A 13,266-nucleotide genomic window follows, 5' to 3' on the forward strand; every position below is an offset into this window, starting at 1 on the left:
CTTATTTTCCCTTATGATCCCATATTTTAAGGTAAGAGGAATGAACACTCAGAATGCAGAAAAAATAATCTTTTCTTGTCAGGAAATTAAGCATGATGTTGCTTTAAATAGAAGTACACATTTCTCACAAACTGGGCTCAGAGGAAATAGTATTGTGACTGTATTCTCAAAACCCTGCATGTGGCAGTGGCCAAACACTGAGGTACTCCACCCTGAGAGTAGGAGGATGGACAGGTTGTGTAAGTAAAGTGGAGATTCCACCAGAGATCTTCTTTCCCTAACTAAATTTCATAATAATCTTTCTGAGCTACTGTGTGAATGTGAGGCTTTTTCAAAATACTAAAGTTCTTATGAAGTGGTAAAAGGTTTGGACACAACATCAGCTGCAAAGAGGGAGGCTGCAAATGTCTGCTAGAGAACCTTTACACATGATGGCATGTTTCTTCCATGTGGCTGAGTTGGAAAATTGTCGGATCAGTGCCTGAGAACAGGCTTCAGTGGAGTTCTCAGCCATCCTAAAATGCAAGAAAAGTCTCAGGAGCTCAAAATCTTTCAAAATTGCACCACAATTTCTGTAGTTAATTAAGATTCTCTAGACTCAGCTTCAGCACTATCCAACTCCATCTCCATTTTCTGAAAGGACTAAACTCCCATTCTCTGTGGTAAACAGCAGCAGAACATCAGTATGATTTTATGTGGTTTTTGGCAATCTCATTTGAAAGTGTTGGTTTGGTGCTTTACTTTCTGGTTTTTATCTATGAATCCCACTGGACTTGCAAATTAACTGGTATTCACATGTCGACATTTGTTCTTCAAAACATTTAAAGTAACTGCTGAGACACTGATGAAGGATGCTGCAGAAAAACTGCTAGTAATGTCCTGTTATCTCTGCAAAAACTCCAAATGCATTCACAAGGAGAAAAAATATAATCAAAAGTAAAAGGTACAGCGAGAAAATGATTTTTTTAAAAATTACACCATCCATAAGGACTGCTAAGGGTATTAATGGGGCAAAGAAACAATGGTCAGGATGCACAAGATGTGTATTTTATGTTTAAAACCATCACATACTAACACCTACATCTTTGCTTTATATAACAGTGGTGTACTGGTAAGAGAGAACAGCAAAAAGAGAAATGAGTACTGATCATCAACTTTTTTTTTAATTTCCTGAGGAAAAAAAATAAGTGGACTAGAACAGTATGGAATATGTGGATCATAAGCTATATAGTTAGTGGAAAAAATTAATTGCAGCTAGAACATGGATCTAGGATCACAAAATTGATCACCTCCTCCTACAGGAAAAGTAAAGTTTGAAACCAAAATAACAAAATTTGGTACTTTGAGGGTTTTTCTCTTTTTTATTTGGGAAGGACGGAGACTGAGAGAGAAAATGTAAGATAATGGAGGTACCTGTCTCCTCTATGCTGCACTGAAGGATTGTTGTCCATTTGCTGTGGCACACTGAGACCAGCCTGCTGTCATGCAGTGCCTGCTCAGGGAGCTGAAGTCAGGGATTAGAATCAATTAAAGTACATGTGTTGTACAGCATACCCAGTCTTAAGAGAAGGGCTTTGAACATTCTAACTCTTCATTGCTCTAATTAATTATGAGAATAATTAAGTTAATTATGAGAATATATCAGAGCCCTTCCCTACCTCTGCCTCTTTCTCTGCTAGAGTTATCCCTAGCATCTTATCAACTCTCTGAATACTGACAAGACCATTCAGATTTGAGGTGAAAAATATGAAAAGGTCATTATGAGATACCTGGGTGCAACAGATGTTTTCCAAATTGATACTACGGATTCAAATAAAAAAATTGCTACTAAAAAATTTTATTATCATAAACAGCAAACACGGTATTTGAATCTGAGAGCTCATCTTACCATGCTTTTATTTTGTGTCCAACCACATCTATTGTAGCTCTTTCTAGTTAGAGTTTCTAATGTGACAAACCCTCACCATTTGTCACAAGTCTCACAAATCTGAAGTCCTGAAGTCCACATCCTGAATGTATGTGATGGCTCCTAAATATGATTTTACCTTAAAGACTTAGGTGAAAATTGACAGAGCTTAAGGGTGCCAAGAAATTGCACCCAAAAATGGCACTCTCAGCCATCAAAGAGCCTTTCTGGGAAGCTGTAACTGATTTGAAATGAAGCAGCACTAAAGGAAAAGTGTGGAAGAGTTGTTTGGGTGCACCATGGCACTGAGCCATGGGGCAGAAGTGATGCTGTGCAATGAGGAGCAAGTTCTGCTGGAATTAACCATGCTGTAGGAGGCAGGGGTGTAGCAACAGAAAGTGGTTTTGTGAGGACACCTTAAACTTGTAGATGCAGGGGACGTTTTTGAACAGGGAAATCATCATAAAAGTCTGGACTGGCCAGAAAGAAGAAAGGGAATTGTTTTCTTTTCCACTGAAATGCAGGAGTTTTTTGACGTGTACCCACATCTTTGGTTGTACTACTGACATGCTTATAGGTTTGGGCTGTACATCAAAGTTTGGAAAATTTGGACTGCACAGCAGTTTTCCTAAGTTCTGTCTTTCCTAACTCAAAAGTGGAAAAGACAGTCAGGTAGGACCCTACTACATCTCAGAAGTCCTGGAGAAAATCATTAGAATTTTGTGGTCTTAGTTGTCTGCTCTCAGACTCTTAAGAGTGGTGAGTATTCTTTTAATGTACTTTAATGTGCTACTTTTGCACTGGAAAAAGGTTTGGTAAGGAGCAAGGATCTGATTTCTGATTTTCCATAATAGCCAGAAAATAATCTGTCTTTTCCTTACTCCACGTGTTCAGCCTGTCATCTTTGTCTCCCAGTACCAGTCTGAGGAGCAGTGTGAGAGACACAAGTGTTGCACTCAAGGCTGTTTTATGTGTTTTATTCCAGTTGTCAGGCATTTCCAAATGTTCCCTAAATTGCTTTCATTCCTGCAACTCCCCAGCTCTCTGCTGGGCTGAATGTGCACATAGCTTGATGATGGATTTGTGTTGAAGGCATCGAGCTTCTATTCAAAAAATGTTTCATCTGTTTGTTTCTTTTCTAATATGTTTGCCTGTTCTGTATTGCAGTTTATTTGCCTTCTTTATTAGCAAGAATTTGTTTACCAGTGGAAGACCGAGTTTTGACTAATATATTTATTTTACTGATATAAGTTTTTATATATTTTACTAATATATTTATTAATCAGTGTTAAGACTTGCTAAGCAGTTGCTTTCTATGGTCTCTTCAAGTCGTACTTGTTTGTTTGCTTTGAGAAAAGATGGACTATGAGGGCCTTTCTGTAGAATTTCTGATTCTTTGATGCCCAAAGTCTCTCAGCATACCTAAACTCAGTGTGGATTTAGTATGTTTCTTGGCTTTGTAAATCCTATTATTTTATCAAATATTCATACTGACTCATGGTGTTTTCCTCTGACCTTTACCTTGCTGTTGTCTCTTATCAGGGCCTGTGACAGTACCCAAAATTTCAAAATTAAATTTTCAATCTTACATCTGTCATTGATTTATTATTTCAGCTTCTTTATATCCTCTCACATCCTCTGTTCTGTAGTTACTCTTTAAAAAAAATATTCCTCCTGAGCTGGGTTTTTTTCTTAAATTTTGTTCAGTCATCCTTTGCAAGGCCAAAAGATTTCAACTCTGATGGGTCTCTCAGCTGCTTTTTTAAATTCTGGGTGAATTCCCTGCTCAGTTTACATCTGTGCCTTACAAGGTAACCCCGAGCCAAGAAGCTGGATCTTTCTCTTACTGTTTGCATTTGACATGAGAAGGTTTTCAGCTTGGTGATTGTTGGATAGCAGGACTCATTACCAAGGGAAGGATCAGTTTGTTTCATGCCCTGCATGATGGGGTTATACAGCAGCTATTGGGACCAAGAGAGCAATCTTATCAGACAGCATCAGAGAGCTGCTTCCCAGGGACTAATGCCAGAGCCTTGGAAAAGTCATTCACAAAGATGTAGACAAAGGGTAGGACACTGACCTTGGCTCATCAGAGATGTCTCACTCAAGGGACAGATTGGACAGATTTCAAGGTGGGGATAACGAAGCCTCCCTGTTGCCTGGCTGCTCCCCTGGCCAGTTCCCCACATGTCCCTCCTGGCTGTTTCAGGGTGACCCCTGAGCAGCTGCCATGGTCTGATGAGCTCTGCCTGGCCTGCTCCTCCCCTGCACGGGGGCAGGGCTGAAAACAAAAGGTGTAACATTGACAGGTGCTGCCCAGAAAAGCTCTGAGAAGAATTACCCCTTTTTGGAGTCCTTGAAGTTGTATTGTCTTAAAACCAGCATGGGTTTGTGGATTTTCTTTGGTTTTGGTTGGGGTTTCTTGCAGGGGTAGGGTTTGGTGGAGGGGTTTGGACATGTGATTTTTTTTTTTGGGGGGTTGCTTTTATTTTTGGTATCTTTTACAAGACCATAAAAGATTTAGGGTCAGTTATTTGACCTGGATGTCCTGGAGGAATTTGCTGTTTTGAACCACAGAATTAAACTCTCCTCATCCCTCCTGAATGCTTCTCTTGCCACCCCTGACCCTCGAGGAATTTTTTCCTTTAAAAGACAGGTCTCTAGTAAATCCTCTGCATCAAATTTTAATTTTATTTCCTAAACATTCTGTGAGTATTAAGGTATTCTTTGTGAAAATGAGTGGGGGAAAATTAATAACATTCAATTAATTATACCAGAGGTAGAGAAGCTGAAGTTTGACCTTTTTGCTGTACTGCAGAAATATACACAAAAGCTACTTATCAGCTACACATCATTACATCTTGCAGCTTTATAATTACATGACTACTGCTTGTTTGGCTGAAGAAGTGGCATGGCATCTTTGTTACCTCAATTTATATTAATTCAGATGCTCAATTAACAATTAGAGGTGTAAGTTTAATTTAACAAAATGCTAATGCAATTCCATTTCAAATGTGCCAATGTGATAAGTAAAATTGGCCTTCTCATCTGTGCTAATCTGACCACTATCCACTCTTTGTATCTTAACAAGAACTGAATTTTTATTTATGTCTATTTACAAGTATCCCTAGAATGTACCTGGCTTTATGTGCTAAGCATATTAAAGATCTTTATGAAATTGTAATTCAGTGACTTTTATGTGGATGGTTTGAGTATGATATTTTTCAAAGATACCATAAAATATAAGTGTGTAAACTACAGCTGTAGAAGGTTTATTTAGCTCAGAAATTTATTAGTGTGTTTATACTGTATATATTACTGTACTGCTACTTATCTGCAGTCAGAAAAGGAATTAGGAAATATAATGCTAGCCTTAGGGAAGCAAACTTCCTTCAAAACTCCTATCTGCTAATATCACCTGCCAATGATTTAATGGTGTTTATAGTTCATGCTAACATTTCTTAGCTTTCCCTTTTATGCATTATAGTCTGTGTACCTGATAGAAGCCTGCAGCCAATTGCTGCTACTTTGTAGCTCCTGCCATTACTCACCAAATAGCTATTTCCTTTTTTATTCCTGTAAGGTAGTAACTTGGCTGTTATAAAACTGCAATCTCATTAGAAAATGATCACACAAATAAATTCACTGCTGAGATTAGGACCTTAAAATGTTAATGTCTTTGTCTTTCTTTGTGCTAACATATAGTTTGTGTTATGCTTAAAGAGAAACCTTTAAACTTTTTCATTACCCAAAGAGGTGTTACGACAGCAAGGCAGCATTTCTGGACAGTCTGTGGGTTCTTAGGTTTTTAGGTACTACCTCATTTAGCAAATCTTAGTGCATGTCCCTAACAAAAATACACCCATAGCTTGAGTATAATGAAAGTGAACAAAATTTAGGTGCCTACAAGACTCTTAATCAGCAACATGAACTGCTGCAATCTTTATATGGCTTTGGGTCTGTGGTCCTTTTTGTACTTTGTCCTCTGCTCCTTGTATGAAATGAGATCACTGAGCTCAACTTGCAGCTCTGTTACAAAACTCCAGAGTAGTATTTTACTCTCTTGCCCTTTCTTGCTTCCTCCAGCTGGCAGCAGAGATTTTCCATGGTTACAGGGGGAGGTATATTCCTGGGAACTGGCTGACCTCTCCTACCTGTCTCTGATAAAGGCCAGTAATGATGATGAAAATGTTATTTAGTTACTACAGTTAGTCTGGGAATGGAGCAGAGCATAACATTGTAGCAGAGAAGTTTCATGCCTTATAAAGGGTTATCTCTGCGGGATAGCTCTCCCACATAGTCTCTACTCTCGTGGAATAGGCAATTTGGGATTCTTCTGAATCAAATCTTACTTCAAGTGCACCTGATTGGTCTCATTTTAACGTAGACCTGAAGTAATTGCTCTGCTTGTAATAAAATTAGGACTCACAATTGTTTTTATACAGGAAACTTTTCCAAAATTTTTAATGTTTTTCACACTCAGAAATGTGCTCTCATTGTCCCCTAAACTCTGCCTAGGTGTATCTCACATGTGTGGATAGAAGTAGCTGAACTGTGTTTCCTTCCAATTAATATTAAATTGGATACTTTTATGGTCAACCGTTGGACACGTGCCAAGTATTTTCAAATGTCCATTATTTTACAAATTATATCATAATCAGAATTAAGGTATTATGAAGAGGACTTTTGGTGTTAGTATTTAATGCTTAGAGTTAATTGACTTAGTCATTATGTTATTGGATTATTATTATTATTATTATTATTATTATGTTATTGGATTTGAATACATTGATACTGGATTCTATGAAGTGTCCTATGTGCACTGGATAATTCATTTCCCTGTTTTTAAAAAATGTATAAGCCATACTGAGTGCAGCTTTGCATTTCTTATGCGATGTAACTAATTCTAGTCTTACTGAAGGAAAATCACCAGCCTAATTTCAGATATTCCACAACTTTAAGATTTATATTTTTGCAGTTGAGAATTATTTATTACATAACCCAGTTTGTATAGGGATACTTTACACTGGTCTAACTGACATCACAGTATGATTGTCCTTCCAGAAATTTCTGAAACTGTTCACCTTATCTGACCTTTGGTTGTGAATACAGTTAGGCTGGAATTGGTTTTTTATATTGTCAGCATCACAGGTGTTCTTAATTACAGAGATACAATTGAGCTGTTACAAGTTTGTGTGCCAGTAAGCCTTAACGTGTTTGCATTTTGTTCTTCTCTTTGTGTCGTGATGTTAGTATCTAATAGGAATTAATAGGATAAGCAGTACTGAGAAAAAAAATGGTGTTTTGTTATATTTGCTCTGACTACCTCCCCTTGCTGCACTTTTCAGTCACCAACAGAAGTATTTCTGCACAAAAGCCTTGAAACAATAAAATCCTGAGTTTGTAGTTAGTACTTGATTCCTTTTTTTTTTTTTTTTTTTGTGTGAGGAGCAAGTGGAAAGAAGCAGCTTTATTAAAAAAAAAAAAACAAAAGTTGAGTTTTATGCTGAAACATTGAGAAACCTCTTTGCCTTTCAGTTCAGCATGTAATCCAGCTGTAAGTTATCATAAGGGCTGTGAGAGGCTGCTATGGAATGGCACGAAGATAGAAATGGAAGGGGAATTGGAAGGAGAATTAGAAGCCCTGGGGTTTTTATTCTTGGTTGCACTATAGACCTGCTATGTGACCTTGAGCAGATCAGATTAGCCTGACTTTCCAAAGCATTTGCACTCATGAGCTGGATCTATCCATTGGTCAGTTGTAATTTCCTGTAAGGTGTGAATGGTGCCTTAATAAGGCGCAGGCAGTTCATTAACACAGAGTGCTGCAGGATTCTCCAATGAAAAACATTCCAGGCAGTGTAATCCAAGAAGCATTATTAGGAACTAATAATGTTATAAATTAGTAATAATATATTTAGGTTTACCTTACGGTTTTGTACTTTGCCCCAAAGCAAGATAAATCATAAGACACTTGGAAGTGTTTTCAGAGTACAGTGCAGCAGTTAAGTGTGTTTAGTACATTTCTGTAATATTAAAATGATTTTTCAGCCAGCATAGCAGCTTCCCAAGTCTAGATAGGTTTTAAAAAAATAAAAGAAACAGCAGCCCAAGGTACTATTTACTTAATTAGTCCTTTCTGCAGCACAAATTTGTTTTTGAACTACATTCCTGCTTAATAAGTATCATATATGTTGATGTTCCTTATGTTACTAAACAGCACCAACAGTACCAAATAACAGGGAAGAATGGTAATAAGGCACTGTAATTCTGATCATGTGTCATGGGGTTAGTTTTATAATAATACTCTCAGATTCTTCATTGGTGCAGTGCGCCAATGTAAAATATATTGTTTTCATTATAAAAAACAGTTAATATCTTCTAAAAATGTAATTGCATAAAGGCAGAAAAGCAACACAAAAAATATTCTAATAACATTCCAATTATATATGATAAATCTTCTTTAAAACCTTTACATTTATGTAGCAATTATAACCTAACCACAGGATCTAACATCTCAGAGCTTCACTGAAATCAGTCAAATGTCTTGAGCCAAAGCTGAAATGTTGTTCTGATAGAATTGCTCCCAAAGGCAATTTTGATCTATTTAGGAATCAATTTTACTGCACATTTTGAATTTGATTTTTTCTGTAGTATTTCCCGGGTAAGGATTTTTCCTAGCAATAATTCTAAGAAAATTTTAAAACAACTAATTAATTTGAAAACTGGTTAAAATGGCTAATATTTATGTTTAATTATTTTTTCAAACAATACTTCAGTCCACAGAATATGCAGAATCCTTCTGCTACTTGCTGCCTGAGTGTGTCTTACAGAGAAATGCTGATTTCAGATGGTAAATTAAGCAGATTCTCACTCACATCAGAAGTGAACCTGAGAATATTTTGGAACGCCAATCTTTCCTCAGTGATAAGTATGATTTTCTCATACAGCTTACAGTCTTCTTTGGGTTTCAGTATTTGTACCTGGTTCTTAGGTGTGTGAAACTAGATCTAGGAAGAGCATATCTCTGTCTATACTAGTGCAGAGTCCTGGTATGAAATACTTCTTTCTTTTTTACTCTGCTTTTAGTTTATTTCGGAGAAATTCCTGCTTTCCCCCTCTTCCTTTCTATTTTTCAATTTCAGCTGTTAACCTAGTTAGTCTCAAGTATATTAATTCTCAAGAAATTTAAAAATAGTTTTCTTTCAAGTTAAGTAAAATTGCCTAAAATACCTGTCTAGAATCAGTTCATAAAACTGTTTCAAAATGGGATAGTTCCAGAATTTAAATCAGATAATGAACTGTATGTCTCCACCTGGGTATTTATAAGTAATCCCTTGCTTGGCAGACATTCAGACAGGTCTTCCCTTAGCTCAAAGTGCTTGTAATCTAATGTATAGATGTGTCAGTGCATTTATAATGTATAACTTGCTGTATCATCATGAAAGAGGCGAACTGAGAAAACCTGAAAGATTTTTACAAAAGCAATTCCTCATTCTTCCTGGAAGAATTTTAATTTAACAATGAAGATTAATAGAATGCACCTAACACTGGGATTTCAGAACAGGTTAAAAGAATGATCAACTGCTCCCTTGGCCCCTGCTCCCAAATCTCAGCTGCTGGCATCACAGGTCTGGAAAGATGCCATGCTGTCATATGCTGCTACTTCTGAAACCATCTTATGCATTGCTGTGCCTTTCCTCAGATTGAGCTATTCAGGAACCTTGGGAATTGTGAAAAATTTGGCTTCAAATTCTTAAAGCAGAGTCCCTTCCTTGAAAGTTGGCATTGCAGGAATCATCTGGGGTGCGACACTTCACGTTTCGTGCTGTGCATCCTAAGGATCTTTCCAAAACCAGCACTAGCACCCATTACTGTAAAATGCATTTTAGTCCCTCAGCAGCACTGGACAGCTTGGTTACCACTTCCTAAACTTGCCATCCAAAGGAATAGTAACAACACATTATTTTGGTAAAAAAATACCTGTTCTTCCCTCCTGTGACTGTCATAGAAATTCTTGCATTCTTTCCTCTTGGGGACTTCAAACAGAACTTCTGAGTGAAGTTCTTAGTGGAAAAATTGGTGATCTTTAAAATGAAACCTCCTTTCAAATTCCCAAAGAACAGCATTCCACTCTGTCATTACAAAGCAAATTTGTACTTAGACTTTTCCAATATTTAGTAATCGTATGCTCACTCTTCCTAGTTGAAACTGTGCTCTTTTTGAAGAAGCAGTTGCCCTTTAAGTCTTAGTCAGACATAACAGGGAATGTTCTCTGCAGATTTCTTCACTAAAGGTCATAGTTTATTTTTTAAATGACAATTTTAGGGTTAATATTTGCTATATAACTGTGAGTTTAGTGCTCGTTGAGGCTGACTACATTCCCTAGATATCCAAGAAGCTGGAGAAGGTTTCAATAAAATTTAGAAAATAGATTTAATGGATATGCTTCATTGCCTAGACTATTATTATCAAAAATTTAAAGTCTTTAAGCCCGTAAAGTAAGACTCAAAGTAAACAATTTATAATAGAAATACTGAATGCTCCTCAGTGCCATGACAAATGGGAATCAGCTGTGTTTTCTAAGGTTGCTTCTAAGAGATGAAGTACTGTGACCAATATGTTCTGAAAGAGACAGCAAACTCTGGAGAAGGAGCTAAGGTTGTAACATTTCTGAGACTACTTTAAAATATGAGCCATAATTCAAAATTATTCCAAAAATGGTTATTGTTTATTAAATGACTGCTACTTCACTGTACAAAAACCCCTTGTTTCTGCATGCTACATTGAAAACAAAACAAGAATGTAGATATGTTCCACAAATCTTTAAATCATGTAATTGCTCAGAAATGGAGTCAAACTCAAGAGCCCTCTCAGTGGGAATTTGTCCTGTAGGATTTTCAGAGGTAAAAACAGGCAATCCAGTCACAAGTGCAGGTGTTGCATTGATCTGAATTTTTTATGACTGTTGCTGTGATGGCAAATCCACAAACAATCTGTTTCAAATGTTATGTACAAAAGTTACCCTGGAGATTTCAAACATTAGTAACACAGTTACAGAGATGTTTTCTTTCACTTACATCTGCACATGAACATACCTGCAAGCCTGAAGTTTTTGCAAATTTTGAAGATATTTAACATTCGCCCCTTCTTAAAATGCCCATATGCAATGTGGATTAAGTAAAAGAAGCTGTTCAGCCTCAAGCAGACTTGCCTCCCTGCAGAAATCTCTCATTGACCAGAAAGCATCTGGATATGTCTTATACTGAGCTTTGGAGGAACTGCAGAATATTACCTGAAGACCTGAAGATCTGATTTTGCCAAGACTTTTCCAACACTCATATGACTGTGCACAACACTTGGAGAGTTACAGAGAATCCATCCACCCTGCATCATTTATTTTTCCCACACTGATCCCACTTAGCCACTTTACTTTTGTTTGACAGAGTTAGTTTTCTGCTCTAATGGGCTCAGATGTCAAAACTTTGCCTCTATCTATGTTTTGTTTTTTGTGTCTAAGTAAACAGAATTATTTTTTGTATGATTCATAGCTCACTAAAACCCAGATGGTGGCACCATCATTCAGGTCTGTTATTTGTATGACAATATACTTACTATTCTAGCAGGGAATTTGAGGAAAGGTGCTGACATTCAAATACTCTTTGGAATTATTGTTATATGGGATACGATGTTTATAACAAGAGAAATATGTGCTATATATGGAAGATAATGAGGAAAATCAAAGCAAGCAACAAATGGTCAGGATTTAAAATCAGGTAAATAATTCTAATCTGCTTAGAGGAAATTAAAATTGTTGAAAGGTTAGTAACCATCAGTGGTCACTCATGGTAAGGAGAAAAAAGCCCCAACACATGGAACTTTTCTGTCCTTCTGATGTAAACTCAGGGGAAACAAATAATTTCCTTTTTAATTTCCGACTGGGATCACAGATTAGCTTTGTGAATTAAACTGTGAGTTGAATTTTTTAACTGATGATGAGTTTAGAATCACTGATTTGTCTTATTTTATTTTGCAGATGCTTCAGAAGCTTGCTGTGTGCTTACCACGGGTTCTGCCAACCAGAGGGGACTCACCTATTCTTCCATTAATTGAGCAAAACATTATCTTGAAATAATTATTCCTCTCCACATGGCCTTCCTACTTGTGTCAGCCTATCTTCTGCTGACTCATGCTTGGGGTGCTCCTGTTGAGAATGGGGCCCTGTTGGAAACACTGAAGTCACAAGTGGGATTATTCAGCAATAAAAGTGAACACTATTCAGCACAGGTGAGACCTCCTGGCACAAGCAGACAAATACCTCAGACAATCATCATAGGAGTTCGTAAAGGAGGGACCAGAGCTTTGCTGGAAATGTTGGATATTCATCCCAACATTGTGGTGGCAGCTACAGAAGTCCACTTCTTTGACTGGGATGAAAATTATGTGAAAGGAATAGACTGGTATAGAAACCTGATGCCATTTTCTTATGGAAATCAAATTACAATTGAGAAAACACCAGGCTATTTTACATCACCACAGGCTCCAGGAAGAATTCATGACATGAATAGCTCCATTAAACTGCTGCTCATTCTAAGAGATCCCACTGAGAGAGTTATATCTGACTATACCCAAGTGTATTACAACAGAGTAGAAAGTCGCAAGCCTGTTCAGCTCTTTGAAGATATTGTTATTAAGAATGGAGTGCTTAATACCAAATACAAAGCTATTCAGAGAAGTCTATATGATGTCCATATGGAAAAGTGGCTTAAGCATTTCAGTTTGGATCAGATTCACATAGTGGATGGCAATACTTTGATCAAGGACCCTCTTCCTGAGTTACAAAAAGTTGAAAGATTTCTAAATCTTCCATCCCGAATTATGTCTTCTAATTTTTATTTTAACCAAACCAAGGGATTCTACTGCATCAGAAGTGATGGGAGGGAGAGATGTTTACATGAATCCAAAGGGCGTCCCCACCCTCTTGTTAACAGCACAGTTTTAGAGCAACTGTATTCTTACTTCAGAGAGCACAATGCAAAATTTTACAGGATGGTTAATCATTCCTTTGACTGGCATTAACACATTTGGGGTCAATGTTTCTTAAAAAGGGCCTGAGACAAACTTTCAGACAAACCTTTCTAAACCATAAAGACTCATGTTATGAGAATTAACACACTGGTTATCTGCTCCTTTGGAGCAGCACATCTGTTGACTCATTGAAAGGGTACTCTTTCTGTTGGGAAAAATAAGTTTTATGTATTTGTATGATTACTGGGAGTCATATTTTGGTCTTCTTTGTCTCACATGCAAATACATTAATTTCAGCAAACTTAGCAAAGGTGTATCTCTACAAGATTTCT

The 13,266-nt window shown here is 37.1% G+C and overlaps 1 protein-coding gene across 1 annotated transcript; it reads left to right on the plus strand.

Annotated features, from left to right (window-relative positions):
* The first annotated feature begins 12,040 nt into the window (after window positions 1-12,040).
* On the plus strand, window positions 12,041-12,985 carry LOC103813903 (heparan sulfate glucosamine 3-O-sulfotransferase 1-like). Its single transcript, XM_030241205.2, has one exon. It carries the CDS (start codon window positions 12,056-12,058, stop codon window positions 12,983-12,985), a length of 930 nt encoding a protein of 309 aa, XP_030097065.1. The 5' UTR covers window positions 12,041-12,055.
* The last annotated feature ends 281 nt before the right edge of the window (window positions 12,986-13,266 follow it).

This window comes from Serinus canaria, chromosome 6 (genome assembly GCF_022539315.1).
Source record: "Serinus canaria isolate serCan28SL12 chromosome 6, serCan2020, whole genome shotgun sequence".
Taxonomy (NCBI): Eukaryota; Metazoa; Chordata; class Aves; order Passeriformes; family Fringillidae; genus Serinus; species Serinus canaria.

What these genes read in the sequence shown, in the direction of transcription:
- LOC103813903 (XM_030241205.2), top strand. Translation starts at nt 12,056, where the DNA reads ATGGCCTTCCTACTTGTGTCAGCCTATCTTCTGCTGACTCATGCTTGG.